The 13940-nt window shown below is 41.4% G+C and overlaps 1 protein-coding gene across 1 annotated transcript in view; it reads left to right on the top strand.

Annotated features, from left to right (window-relative positions):
* The window catches only part of CHD2 (chromodomain helicase DNA binding protein 2), a 186355-nt gene that overhangs the window by 134794 nt on the left and 37621 nt on the right, over positions 1-13940 (top strand). Inside the window, 4 exon segments of the mRNA XM_033920273.1 lie at positions 197-335; positions 6044-6194; positions 9217-9336; positions 11722-11847. Of these exon segments, the coding sequence (XP_033776164.1) occupies positions 197-335; positions 6044-6194; positions 9217-9336; positions 11722-11847 (536 nt within the window).

Raw genomic sequence — 13940 nt, 5'->3', positions numbered from 1 at the left:
CCGGTATCTCCCCCACATCTTCCTTGGTGAAGACCAAAGCAAAGAATTCATTCAATCTCTTCACTATGATCTTGTCTTTCCAGAGCACCCCTTTTATCCCTCGATCACCTAGAATTGATTGATTTACATGTTAAAAATATACAAATGACTAGTAAGCTGTAAGAATTCAAACACCCAAACGTGTGTTTTTCTGTAGGAAAAGGACCTGGGAAGAGAAAAGGCCCTACAATCAAGATATCTGGCGTACAGGTCAATGTCAAAGCAATCATTCAGCATGAAGAAGACTTTGAACTGCTCAGTAAATCTATTCCTGTGGATCCTGAAGAAAAGAAAAAGTAAATATATGTTAATAGGACAGATGTGTATGAATCATAGTATTGAGAAATACCATTGTTTGCATGTTGTAGGCCTGGAGCAAGTATAGGTTTATTCTCTAGTTGAAGAATGCTTGCATTCTGCTTTCTGGGTATCCTGGTAGATTTTCTGTTTTGCAAGTATCAAGGGGCAATAGATTCGATATACTGCCTTTTGGGTACAACCAAAGCAGTTTACATATATTATACTCAGGTACTTTCTCTGCTTTACTACTATTTATCACTTCTATAGCGCTGAAAGGCATACATTGTGACATTTAATAGACAGTCCCTGCTCAGAAGAGCTTACAATCTAACTCGGATAGACAGACATGACATAAAGGGTTGGGGATGCAGAACCTAAGGTGAGAGGAGTTAGGAGTAGAAAGGTGGGCTTTTAACTTGGACTTGAGCACTGTCAGATGGAGCCCGCGGTAGGGATTTGGGTAGTTTGTTCCAGGTATATGGTGCAGCAAGATAGAAGGGACGGAGTCTGGAGTTGGCAGAGGAGGTGAAGGGCACAGATAGGAAGGACTTAACCAGCTGAGTGGAGCTCATGGGGGGGGAGAGATAAGTAAAGAGAGTGAGGGGCATTTGTAGGTCAGTAAGAAGACTGAATTGTATTCAGAAATGGATGGGAAGCCAATGAAGTGACTTTGGGAGAGAGGGGTAACCTGATTATAGCGGCTCTCACAGAATATGTTTCATGCAGCTGAATTCTGGATGGATTGAAAGGGAGAAAGATGGCTGAGCAGAAGACCTGAGAGCAGTGAGTTGCAGTAATCTAAGCACGAGGTGATAATAGCATGGATAAAGGTTTTGGTAGCGTGCTCAGAGTGGAAGGGTTGGTTTTTGGTAACATTTTAAAGGAAGAAGCGACATGTTTTAGCGATATGTTGTATCTGGGCGGAGAACAAGAGAGAGAAGTCAAAGATGACCCCAAGATTGCAAGCAGACAAGGGATGTTGAGAGTGTTGTCCACAGAGACGGAGAATGGGAGAAGTGCGGAGGTGGGTTTAGGCAGAAAGATGAGCGGCTCCATTTTAGGCATACTCAATTTTAGAGGGCGGTGGGACTTACAATCGGCAATGTCCAAAAGGCAGGCTGAGACTCGGGTCTGGGTTTTAGAGATATCTGGTGCGGAGTGGTAGATCTGGGAGTTGTTGACATAGAAGTGATACTGGAAACCATGGGAGGAGATCAGCACTCCAAGTGAACAGCTGTAGATTGAGAAAAGGAGTGGTCCAGGACAGAGCCTTGAGATACACCAATTGATAGCAGGATGGCTATGGAGGAAGAACTACTGTTGCATGCACTGAAGGTGCGTTGGGGGAGAGAGGAATAAAACCAGGTGATTGAAGAACCCTGGAATCCCAGCGAACACAATGTATCAAGGAGTTAGGCGGTGATCAACAGTATCAAAGGCGGCAGATAGATCGAAAAGGATGAGGCCTTTGAATCTGGCAAGGAACAGGTCATTGGAAACTAGTAAGGGCAGTTTCCGTGGAATGCAGCGGGTGAAAGCCTGACAGAAGCAGATCAAGAATGGCTTGGGATGAGAGGAAGTCCAGACAATGGTGATGAACAGCACAGTCAAGTAACTTGGATAAGAAAGGGAGGAGGGAGATGGGGTGATTGTTGTAGGAGCATTTGGGGCCAAGTGAGTTTTTTGGGGAGGGATGTGGCAACGGCATGTTTGAAGGCATTAGAGACAGTTGCAGTGGAGAGCGATAGGTTGAGGATGTGACAGATAGGAGGGATGGCAGTGGGTGAGATAGAGGTGAGTAGGAATCGGATCGGAGGGGGTTTGGAGGATGAGGGAAGATGTGTGGTTTCCTTCTTGGTGATTTCAGAGAAGGAGGAGAAGGTGGCAGGTGTTGAGGAGAGGTTAGCAGAAGGGACAAGTGAAGGGCGGTGAGGGGGAGGTATTGTAGAATTTAGTGGTCGGGCAGTTGGAGGAAAGAATTGGGTCCAGACAGCGTCTTGTTCTGGTGTATAGGGGTGGTGAAGCACAGCTGGAGATTGAATGAGGATATTAGAGCAAAGAACCTGGAACGGAGGGGTCATTGACGTAGATATTGAAGTCACCGAAGATGAGGGAAGGGGATGAGGGCTCAAGGAAGGAGAACCAGGAGTCAGTTGGTGAGGAAGGAAGATTGGGATGTATTTTCAAGTCATTTAAAACAGAAACGTGATCTTATCAAAAACTAAGGGCCTGATTCTATAAGTGACGCCTATCTCATAGCCACTGGTTGGCACAATTGTCAATCAAGCGCTAGGCACCATTTACAGAATCACTCCTAACGGCGTCTAACTTGACTTGGGCATCGCTAGGCGCCGGTATATTAGGCCAAGTATATTTTCCTGGTCTAATTTAGCAGCGCCTAACAGACTCCTAGCACCTCTTAAGTCACACTACGCCTATTCTTCACCCCTAACCATGCCTTCTTTACGGGTAAGTGTTGTAAAAGACCACTAGGTTCCTCGACTTAGGCGTTGCGATGCACCGCTCTGAGTTCCATGTGGAACTCTTAACTGTTTGAAAAAGAAAGTTTTTAATGAGCTTTTAATGGCAAGTTTAATATACTGCAAATATAAGCAGTTTACAATAAAAATATCACTTAAAAAAAATAAAGGAAGTAAAGACAAAAGTAAAGTAACAAGGGGGAAGGGAACAAAATAATCAAAACGCATAATTATAACCAACAAATGAACAAATTTGGAAACGAGGTAGGAAAAGAAATGGGCAGGTTACGATAAAAATAAAGGGTGGAGGGAAGGGGAACGAATGGCACAAATAAGGTTAGGGGAAGAAATAGTTAACAAGTTGGGCTGCAGGTCACAAAAGTACTCACAAAGTTGCCTAGAATTCTCTGGGCTCTCGGTGAGTAAATCTAGTCTTGTATTTTCTTTTTTTTAAATAATTTATTTATTCATTTTTAAACTTACATCAAGTGTACAGTAAATATCAACCAAATATAATACATCACTTACACCAAGAAGATTTAACCCCACCCCCCTCCCAAATTCATATACAACTAAATATATAAGAACATAAGAACTGCCATCTCCGGATCAGACCCATGGTCCATCGAGTCCGGCGATCCGCACACGCGGAGGCCCAGTCAGGTATACACCTGATGTAGTTTTAGTCACCCATATCCCTCTATGCCTCTCGTAAGGAGATGTGCATCTAATTTGCCTTTGAATCCCAGCACAGTGGATTCCTTAATAACCTCCTTTGGGAGAACATTCCAGGCGTCTACCACTCGCTGCGTAAAACAGAACTTCCTGACATTTGTCCTGGACTTGTCCCCCCTTAGCTTCAAACCATGTCCTCTTGTCCGTGTACCACATGAAAATAATATCTTACGACAATCATCTATATATTCTTAATGGAAAAACAAGAAATCCCCCCCCCCCAATTCCACATGTGTATTAAGATTGGGAAAAGTGTAACTTATTCATTACTATAATTTAATAAAGGTCCCCCACACATCCTTAAATTTATTATAATAACCTTTTTGAACAGCCAACGCTCTTTCCATTTTATACACATGACAAACTGAAGACCACCAAAAACAATAATTCAGTCTTCTACAGTCCTTCCAATTATGTGTTATTTCCTTTTTTTAAAAAAAGTGTTTATTGGTTTTATGTACGGAGAAAGTGAAACAACATATCTCAACAAAAATCAACAACCAACACTTTCAAACTACTCAGTATTCATGAAACCCCCCCTGTATGAAGAATAACAAAATCAATAATAATATGAATCTGATAGGTTTACCCATTAAGCACTATAAGTAACTATAAACAAATCTAACGGGCTCCAAATTTGGTAAATTTCCGGCAATTACCCTTTTGCTTCGCCATTATTCTTTCATATCTATAGTATAGACACAAAGTCCCCCACCAGAATGCGACGTTTAGTCAATCCCAATTCTTCCAATTTCTTGCAATTAACTGTAACCCTACGCCTGACATTACAAGAAGGAGTCTGTCTTTATGCTCATCACGTGAACTCTTAGGCATTGTAGAAGTACCAAATAAGACAGTCCCATACGACAATGAAATAGGAACTTCCAAAATGGAAGTAATTTTGCTCCAAATAGATTTCCAAAAGGTCTGAATCAACAGGCAATGAAATAATAAATAACTGAGTTTACAATGCCAAAGTCTTGTATTTTCAAGTTGACGTGATAGCCATTCTCCATGGATACACCAGAGAAGTTGATTTTCATAAATTTAGGGGCGGTTTTCAGGAGGATGTGTGGTTTGAAGGTTCATTTAGCAAATTTTCAAAGGGAAACTCTGGCTAGTTGCCATTTGAAATTTGCTTTTAAAGGGCTTTTACCTACGGACTGTACATCTTCTTTTAACAGCTGGTACACTTTGTGTGAAAGTATTACAGGTGTCTGAAAATAAAATCCTTGTATGCATTATCCCTCGCTTTGTCATTTCCCCAGAGCTTAATCTATCCACCTTGTGAAATTCCCTAGTTAACCTGATTCTTCTTTAAAGTCTTCTTTTGGTCTTTCCCCTACCTCTTGTTCTTTCCTTCAGTGTCTCTTTCCTATAATATTGTAGTTTGACCCCTCTTTTCCTTTTGTACAAGTTTGTCTGTTTGGTTAATTATTCCCCAAATATGTTTGTTAACTTGATTGTTTTTATAGATTAATGTACACTGCCTAGAAGCCTGATCAGGCGGTATAATTTTTTAAAGAAACTTGAAGAGCTCCAGAAGAACTAAGGGCTAGATTCACTAAGCAAACCGATTGGTTTGCGACCTGATTTCCCTCTGACCCGATTCACTAACCTCTGTCCCGATCATCCTCCGATCTGCGCATGCAAATGAGGGGGAACGGCATTCAAATGTAGGCAGGCCGCGATTCACTAACCAAAAACTGCAACATCGACTGGGCTGGCCGATCAGCAAACAAGCGGCTGGGGACCAGTTATTCACTGCTTTCCGACTGCATCTCCTGCTCTCTGCCCCGGACTCTCCTGCTCTCTACCCTGGCCTTCCCCCGCAGTGGGAGCCTGTGGTTTTAACCCGCAGGTTTAAAGCGGATTAAAGCCATGGGCTGGCTAAAAAGTTTTTAAAAAGTTAAAAAAAAAAAAAAAAGGTTGCTACTCTGTGTTGGAATCACTGCAGAGCGATCCGGCCGGTTGGTTGGGGGCGTGATTCCGATCGCCCTCATTTGCATGAGGACGATTCGTGAATCAGCCCCCCGGACCCGGATCGGATCCCTCACGGATTGGATCCGATCCGTGCCCTTAGTGAATCTAGGCCTATGACCCTGAAGTCAACTATTCTAATCATTTCATAACAGAACATGGGTGTATATGCTGTAGAAGCAGACATGTTTAATTAATGGCATTGTGCAAATGAAGTTGGTCCATGATGAAAAAAAGTAATTTGTTAGATACAGTACTGGAAACCAGTTGGTTGCTTTGCCTGTGATCCCTCAGGTCTTGTCCAGCATCTGCTACAGTCCATAGAGGTGCAATTACCCAATTGTGTTGGTTCAAAATAGGGTAGATTTGGGCTGATTGTGACACAATTGATCAGTAGTGCAAAGATAATGAGGAGATGTTGAATTGAAAAATGGGCCAACACATTGAATTAGCCTCTTGATCATATGTTACCAAGCCTTGTAACCACGTTGATATATTTGCTTTTTAAGATACTGCCTGAAGAGCCGTGTCAAAGCTGCTCATTTTGATGTTGATTGGGGGGTGGAAGAAGATTCACATTTACTGCTTGGAATTTATGAACATGGCTATGGAAATTGGGAGCTGATTAAAATGGACCCTGACCTTAAACTGAGCGATAAGGTAAAAGTATTTTTCTCCGTGAAATCTGCTTATAGTAGTGTCACTAGGTCCAGGTTTTCAACCAGCAGTCCATAATCTTGGGTAATGCGCATTTGCCCTTTCCCTGTTGCCAGTCGGGGAATGCAGCCACGATGTGACCGCGTTCTCCAATTGATCAGGAAAGCTTTGAATAAACCTCCCCTGAGTTCTGTCCCCCTTCTCCTCCTCTCATTTTTACCTTAGCACCCCAAATGACATCAGTGTGTTTTTCTCCTCATCAGCCATGCTTGGGGGGGAGGGGTTTAAAGGGGAACAAGACAAATGGACTGAAACGGAATCTGTGTTCACTGTAAAAAAAAAAAAAAATAATACAAAGCAGAGGTCCAGACTAGAGAGTTGCACGGGGACAGAAATCCCACCCGTCCCCGCCAGGATCCTCTCCGTCCCCACCCGTCCCCGTCAGGATCCTCTCCGTCCCCACCCGTCCCCGTCAGGATCCTCTCCGTCCCCACCCGTCCCCGTCAGGATCCTCTCCGTCCCCACCCGTCCCCGTCAGGATCCTCTCCGTCCCCACCCGTCCCCGCCAGGATCCTCTCCGTCCCCACCCGTCCCCGTCAGGATCCTCTCCGTCCCCACCCGTCCCCGTCAGGATCCTCTCCGTCCCCACCCGTCCCCGTCAGGATCCTCTCCGTCCCCACCCGTCCCCGCCAGGATCCTCTCCGTCCCCACCCGTCCCTGTCAGGATCCTCTCCGTCCCCACCCGTCCCCGTCAGGATCCTCTCCGTCCCCACCCGTCCCCGTCAGGATCCTCTCCGTCCCCACCCGTCCCCGTCAGGATCCTCTCCGTCCCCACCCGTCCCCGCCAGGATCCTCTCCGTCCCCACCCGTCCCCGCCAAGATCCTCTCCGTCCCCACCCATCCCCGCAAGGAATTACCTCCATCCCCGCCCGTCCCCATAAAAAGCAGCAATTACTTCTGACAGGATCATCAATTCCACAGTTTCTTTTGCTGTTTTCCTTGTGGAATCTCTTTGGTGGAATCCTTTTTTTGTTTTCTGTTCAGGTAATTAACTTATAACCCCCCTCTTTTACTAAGGCTGACGTGTCCATTATATTATAATAATAATAATAATAATTTTATTTCTTATATACCGCTGTACCGTGAAGTTCTAAGCGGTTTACAGTAGAAACAGAAGAAATGCAATAAGTAAGATTAATTAAGATGAAGAGAGAGTACTTAGAGTTCCCTGACTGTCCCAAAGGCTCACATTCTTGCTAAAGTACTTGAGAAAAATAAATTAGTTAGGTTATAAACATAGAGTAGAAGAAGGTAGGAAAACAGTTCATAGGAAAATTAATTTTGAATACATTATACATTATATATTGTTCAAGGCGGAATACAAATTATAGGAGATTTGGACATTACCAAAAGAATTGCGTAATAAAGATTATCTAGATAAATTACATAACAGTGATTCATGTACATTACATGGTGTGGTAGAGGATTCAATTATGAAAATTACATATCAGGGAATCAAGTGATAAGAGAATATAGTGGAGAATATCAGTATATACGGTTTACAGATTGGAAGTTGCCTAATAATGACATAAGAAGTTTATTGGATAGTGTGGAAAATGTTTATATAGGAATCAGAGTATGTATGACAGGAAAGGTTCTAAGAATTGATTAATGTGTTATTCTATAGAGGGAGAGCTTGTGCATAAAGGGAGGATATTAGTTGGTAATGACGTGTTTTCTGAATAGAAATGTTTTGATATATGGATGAACCCTGCTTCCAAAGCCTCCTATCCCCTTGGGAGTCCCGTTGGCTAGAGGGAGGTCCCCGTGGGAGTCCCGTGGGTTAAGGGGGAATTTCTGCGGGACCCCCGCGATCCCCGTTCCCGTGCAGACCTCTAGTCCAGACTTCACTGACAGTAGATGGCAGTCAAATGAAGCCCACTGGAACTTCCTCAAATACCTGCTGGTTTCCAACTGTATCCTCTCCTCCCAAGGGGCTCAGCACTGACACTCACAGGAGTGAACTATAGGCAGCAGTCCCTTTGTGCAGTAGTAGACTGGGTGTTAAAACCACTCCAGCTCCTGGCATGCCACACAAAACTGGCACCCCCAATCCCCACATGTAAACTGCCATGCTTCAACTCTAATGCTGCTGCAAGCAGGCAGTTTAATGACACCCAGACCACCTTCATGTGCTCATGCTCTTCAGCCTTCTCTGCATTTGAAGACGGGCTCCTTCTGTTAAAGGAACTGTGTCCTCTGATGATGAGCTAAAAGGGTCTGTGAAAATTCCAGCACAGCAGGGCATAAGAAATGATGATCCCCATATATAAGACTCTGGTGAAACTCATTTAGAATATTGTAGACAATTCTGGAGACTGCACCTTCAAAAAGATATAGGCAGGATGAAGTCAGTCTCTTTCAATTGAAAGAAAACTCTGGAAGGAGGGGGCATAGGATGAAGGTGAAAGGGGATAGACTCGGAAGTAACCTCAGAGGCTGGGTCAAGTCAGGCCTCTTTGCCGCTACTGGCCTCAGGAGACAGTTTTTCAGCAGGCTTTTCTTGAGTTTTAATTTACTTTTTCAACCCTGTCTTGGAGTGTGATCATTGTTTTAAAAAAAAGCTGCAATGACTGGAAAGAATGTTGAAAAATACAGTAAAAACAAACAGATGATGTGTCACGCCGAGAGTCACTAAATATAATTAAAATCATCTGTTTGTTTTTACTGTATTTTTCAACATTCTTTGTGACATATATTTTATTCCTTTTTCTACCATGGACCCCTGATGAAGGTTGTCCGAAACACGGACCGTTTTGGGTCCCTTGTTTGGTAAAAAGGTTTTAATATATATTTTGGTTGTCACAATAAAATTTGCCTACATCGTTGTACATATCTGCAGTTTTGGTTTGTTTGTTCCTGCTTTACTAATGCAAACCCCGCAGGTAAAAGCACTTGTTGGTTTGTTCTGATGACTAATGCACTCACTGTGGATTATTTACCCCTGTGTGTATTTGTTTATAAGATACTACCTGCTGACACGATCAAGAAACCTCAAGCAAAGCACTTACAGACAAGAGCAGACTACCTGCTAAAATTGCTGAAGAAGGACCTGGAGAAGGAAACTGACCCTGTGGGTGAAGAGGTCAGTGATTGGGAGGATAAGAAGTGGTAGGATCCATATGGTTCCAGCCTTTTATCTCTGCAGATCTGCTCAGGTTGCTAGTATCTGAAAGTCAGTGGCTATTGACTAGCCTACCTCAAAAAAAGAAAGCGACACTTTTAGATCATTAAATCTGTTATCTCGGTTTTAATTTTCTACAGTAGGGTTTCAGGATATCAACCACAAGGGCATAACGAGAAGTTGATTTGGGTTAGGAGGGACCAAGGGTGAAGAGAAGCACCAAGCATTTCTTCTCAGTCCCCCCTGCTCGCTGCTGCTGCTATTGCCTCCCTCACTGCCGTTCTGCCACCCCCACTCCCCCTTTGCTGGCAGGAATGCTCAAGCCTTGCCTGCCAAAGCTTCCATGCCTGAGCCCAGCCCACACAACCTGAGCAGCAGAAGTTGGCAGGTTGCTCTGGCCTCTGACAACCAGCACTTTCTGCATGAACTGAGCATGTGCAGAAGTGCTGGATGTCAGAGACTGGAACAAACTACTGACTTCTGCTGCTCTGACAGGGAATTGCTACCACTAGGGGGTGGAATATTTTCAGTCGCTAAGGACAGGTATGTTCCCTGGAGTCCTGCAGAACTTGCCTGTCCCTCACAATTGAAAAATGTGACAGTAAAACAGCACCCTCTATTGGTGAGACTGTGGGTGGAGGACTCCTGCTCAGCTTAGAGGGAACACTATGTATTAAATGCAACCTGAGCCTGATGTGGGGGGCCTAGAACCAATGCCTCCCCCTGTTGCTTAGGCCACTAATCCACAGTGAATATGCATGAGAAAAATTTAATATGCAGTAGAGGCAATGCATGCAAATCTTATCTCATGGATGTTCATCTATCTCATGAAGACCTGACTAGGAATGTGGTTTAGGAACTACTGCTCTGGTGTCTGAGTAAGAGCAAGCAACGAAATTGAATTAGCAAATTGGATCAATCCAATACATTTTTTGTAAATAATAAAAACTTTTAAAAAATGAAAGAATTTTTTTGAAAAAATGAATATTGCATAACAATAAAAATATGTACTGGATAAGTATTTAAAAGTTGTTTTGTTTTTTTTAAAAGCCCATAAGTAAACATGATAAGGAATAATTGAGAGCAACGTTACCAGAAGCATAGAATTGATTGGTGATGTTCCAAAATGATTTAATCACAATAGTGAGCAGATAAATACTATGGGGTCCTTTTACTAAGGCGCTAGCCATTTTAGCACATGTTAAATATTAGCACGTGCTAAACGCTAACGTGTCCATAGGCTATAATGGATGCGTTAGCACGCACTAAAACAGCTAGCGCGCCTTAGTAAAAGGACCCGTAAATGAATAAACAGAATATGTATAAGTCAAGCATGAATGAGATGTACAATATGAAATAGAAAATGAAAACAAGGAATAAATGAATAAGAAGTGAACAGAAAAGTAGAAAAATAAAATAAAATCAAGAAAAAAGGATACAAAAAGAAAGAAAAAAATGAAGAAGGAAAGGAAGAAAGAAAAAAGAAAGACAGAACATGGAAAAAAATGACACTTCACTGAATCGAAGATTGTAGAAAAAAAATGGGTTCATAAATATTTTTGTCAATTAATTAGTGGGCATACATTTTTTTTATCTATTAAAATGTTTTAAAACAGAAACTTTTATGTAAACAAAGACGATTAAAATTAATTACTTATTAAATACCTAATTGAAAGGTAAAATCTTATTTGAACAAAAATATTTCTAAAATGAAACCTATGTATAAATACAACAACAATTATTAGTTGTTGATTAATAAATACCTAGTTTAAAAATATAACTTTTAACAAAAAATGTGGGAAATTTAAAAAACAGTAAATGGAGAAATGAATAATTGATTAATTAAATAAAAATGGATGAAAATTAGACAAAATAAAACTCTTTGGACCCACTTTTTTCATTTTTTTATTATTTACAAAAAATGTATTGGGACTGATCCAATTTGCTAATTCAACCCCCCCCCCCTTTTACTAAACCACAATAGTGGTTATTAGCGCAGGGAGCCGCATTGCATGCAGTTTGTTTCAGGCATACAATGGAACAAAGTAGAAGGGATGGAGTCTGTGTTGGCCGTGAGATTGTGGTGAGGCCTCTGTTCCGAGCGATCGGTTAATGTGGCTTTCTACTCTGCTGTTTGGATTTTCTTCCCAGTCTTTGCAGTGTGTTGATCTTGTAGTAAAGTTAATGGAAGAGAGAATTCTGTTGAAGAATTAGAACTTTTCTATACATTGTCTAAGGCCGTCATTTGGTACAAAATATTGCACAGTTCAGAACACATTGGATGGGTTCCCCTTCCCAAATCAGTTCCCCATATCATAGATTTTCTTGATTTATTTTTTTTCTCAGGTCAAACCAAAGAAGAGGAAACCCCGTCCAAAGAAAGATAATTCTGGGAAGGTGAAAGATGACCATGGGAACAGCAGCTCTGCTGCTCACCATTCAGATAGCCATTTGGACGAAGGTGAAGACAAGGTAACTGGAGTGCACTATTGAAGATGTTTGGGAGGTGTTTTGAGAGGCTTCTGCTCTTCTCCTTATGCCAGCGATTCTTTGAACAGTTCATGAAGAAATGCAAAGACAGACAGTTGGAATGTCTGATTTATGGAGGTCTACTGAAGTGCAAAATTGCTGTTGCCTGTGCTGGAGACACCGATGCTTGAGATAGCTTAGGCCCTGGGGCAAGTGTGCCCTGGGAAACTAGCGTCAACTTCTACATGGTTTTCCGAGACATCTTTTATAGCTATACAACATGGAAATTATAAGAAATTGATTAAAATTTGGGAGCCATTAACAACCTTTTGTAATGATTAGACGCCATTTTTCTTTTGAAGTATACACCAGTTATTATAGGGAGGGGGGAGGTTATTATTATTTTTTTTTTTAATTATTGTGCAGTTTAGAAAATATGAATGGGTTTGATGGGTGGGGTGAGGGTTAAATATTTGTATTTTAAGATATAATAGTAAAAATATCAAGTGATGTATACAGTGTTATTGATTTGATATTTGTACACTTGATGAAAGTTTGAAAATGAATAAAGATTTATAAAAAAAAAAAAAAAAAAGGTTCAGTTTACAAAATCAAGTGCTCAATACCCTGAATGGGGGAGTAAATGAAGGATTTTCCACATGTTAAGACTTGTTTTACATGCAGAAAATAGCTTTTATAAAATGGCATTGCAGGATGAACATAGAATTAGATGCATATAGGCATTTCTTTAGGCAGAGCAGAAGCAAAGGGCTCCCTGTCCATCTCTGCATACAGTTCAAACTCTTCTCTCTTGTCTCTCCCTATACTCTGCCCCGGAAGCTCTCTTCATCGTCTCTCTTCATCTCTCTTGTCGATGCCCTTCTCTTCTGCCAATTCCGTCCCTTTTGCCTTGCTGAGCCTAATGCCTGGCACATCCTGCCCGACTTTGTGCATCAAGCCCCCTCTTGTGGTAACATGGTAAATGACGGCAGATAAAGACCTGTCCATCCAGTCTGACCATTCGTTATACCCATTATAAATACATGATTAAATTAACTTGTCTCTTCTTTGATATTTCTGGGTCATAGACTGTAAAGTCCACCTGGTGGTGTTCAAAACCAGGCTAAAACCCCACTTTTTTGAAACTAGGTTTGTTCTACCCTGACAATTTGTAAAGCACTCATATCGGTTGTCATTCCCTCTTTACTCCCCTATCTCTACCCCCCTTATATTTCTCCCATCCAAGTAACATGGATAGGTCACCTTTGTCCCATGTCTCTCTTAATTAGATTGCAAGCTCTTTGAGCAGGGCCCGTCTCTTGCATGTTTGTTGTACAGCACTAGTAGAAGTAATATTTTATAAAGGTGCATAGGTGCTTATGTTGCATTATTAAAATAGTCACTTCTCTCTGAGGTTTTAAACTGAAAAAACACCATGAACATCTTCTCTCGCACCAAGCAGCATCACGGGGTAAAGACCTAGAACAATTACTTCTGCCCACTACTTATGAGGAATTTAGGAAACGTCTGAAAACACACCTGTTCCTAAAGTATCTAGACAACTGATCCTCTCTTCTCTCTCCCCTCTATAGCGATTAACTTGTTCTATTGATCACTCTCTCCTCAAAAATGGATTTCCTGTCCTATTAACCCTCTTTCTTCCTCCCCTCTTAGAGTCAATCAATTTGTACCTTTGCTTAATCTTTGTAAACCGCATAGAACTTCACGGTATTGCGGTATATAAGCTGTTATTATTATTATTATTATTAACTATTCTCTGTACTCTTTTAAATCTCTAATCTAATAAAGCTATATGGTGCCTATTTACATATTGCGGCACCATATACACTGTAAATAGATTATTGGTCTGATATTAACATACACTTCATTATATGTGTTTATGTATATATATATTAATTCTTTATTTTTTCATTTGTATGGACCTTCGGATATCAACTGGATCATGAGTAATGCCCAGCAATCTCTTGTCTTCATCAGTCCACTTTATTGTTTATTTACTCAAAACTCTAAAATTCATTTAGTTTCATACTTATTCTTAATTTCATAATTCCATAACTATTTCTTCATTGTATTTC

The sequence above is a fragment of the Geotrypetes seraphini genome, chromosome 14 (assembly GCF_902459505.1).
Source record: "Geotrypetes seraphini chromosome 14, aGeoSer1.1, whole genome shotgun sequence".
Classification (NCBI taxonomy): domain Eukaryota; kingdom Metazoa; phylum Chordata; class Amphibia; order Gymnophiona; family Dermophiidae; genus Geotrypetes; species Geotrypetes seraphini.
Note: the sequence above shows the minus strand (reverse complement) of the source record. Positions and strands in the feature narration are given on the sequence as shown.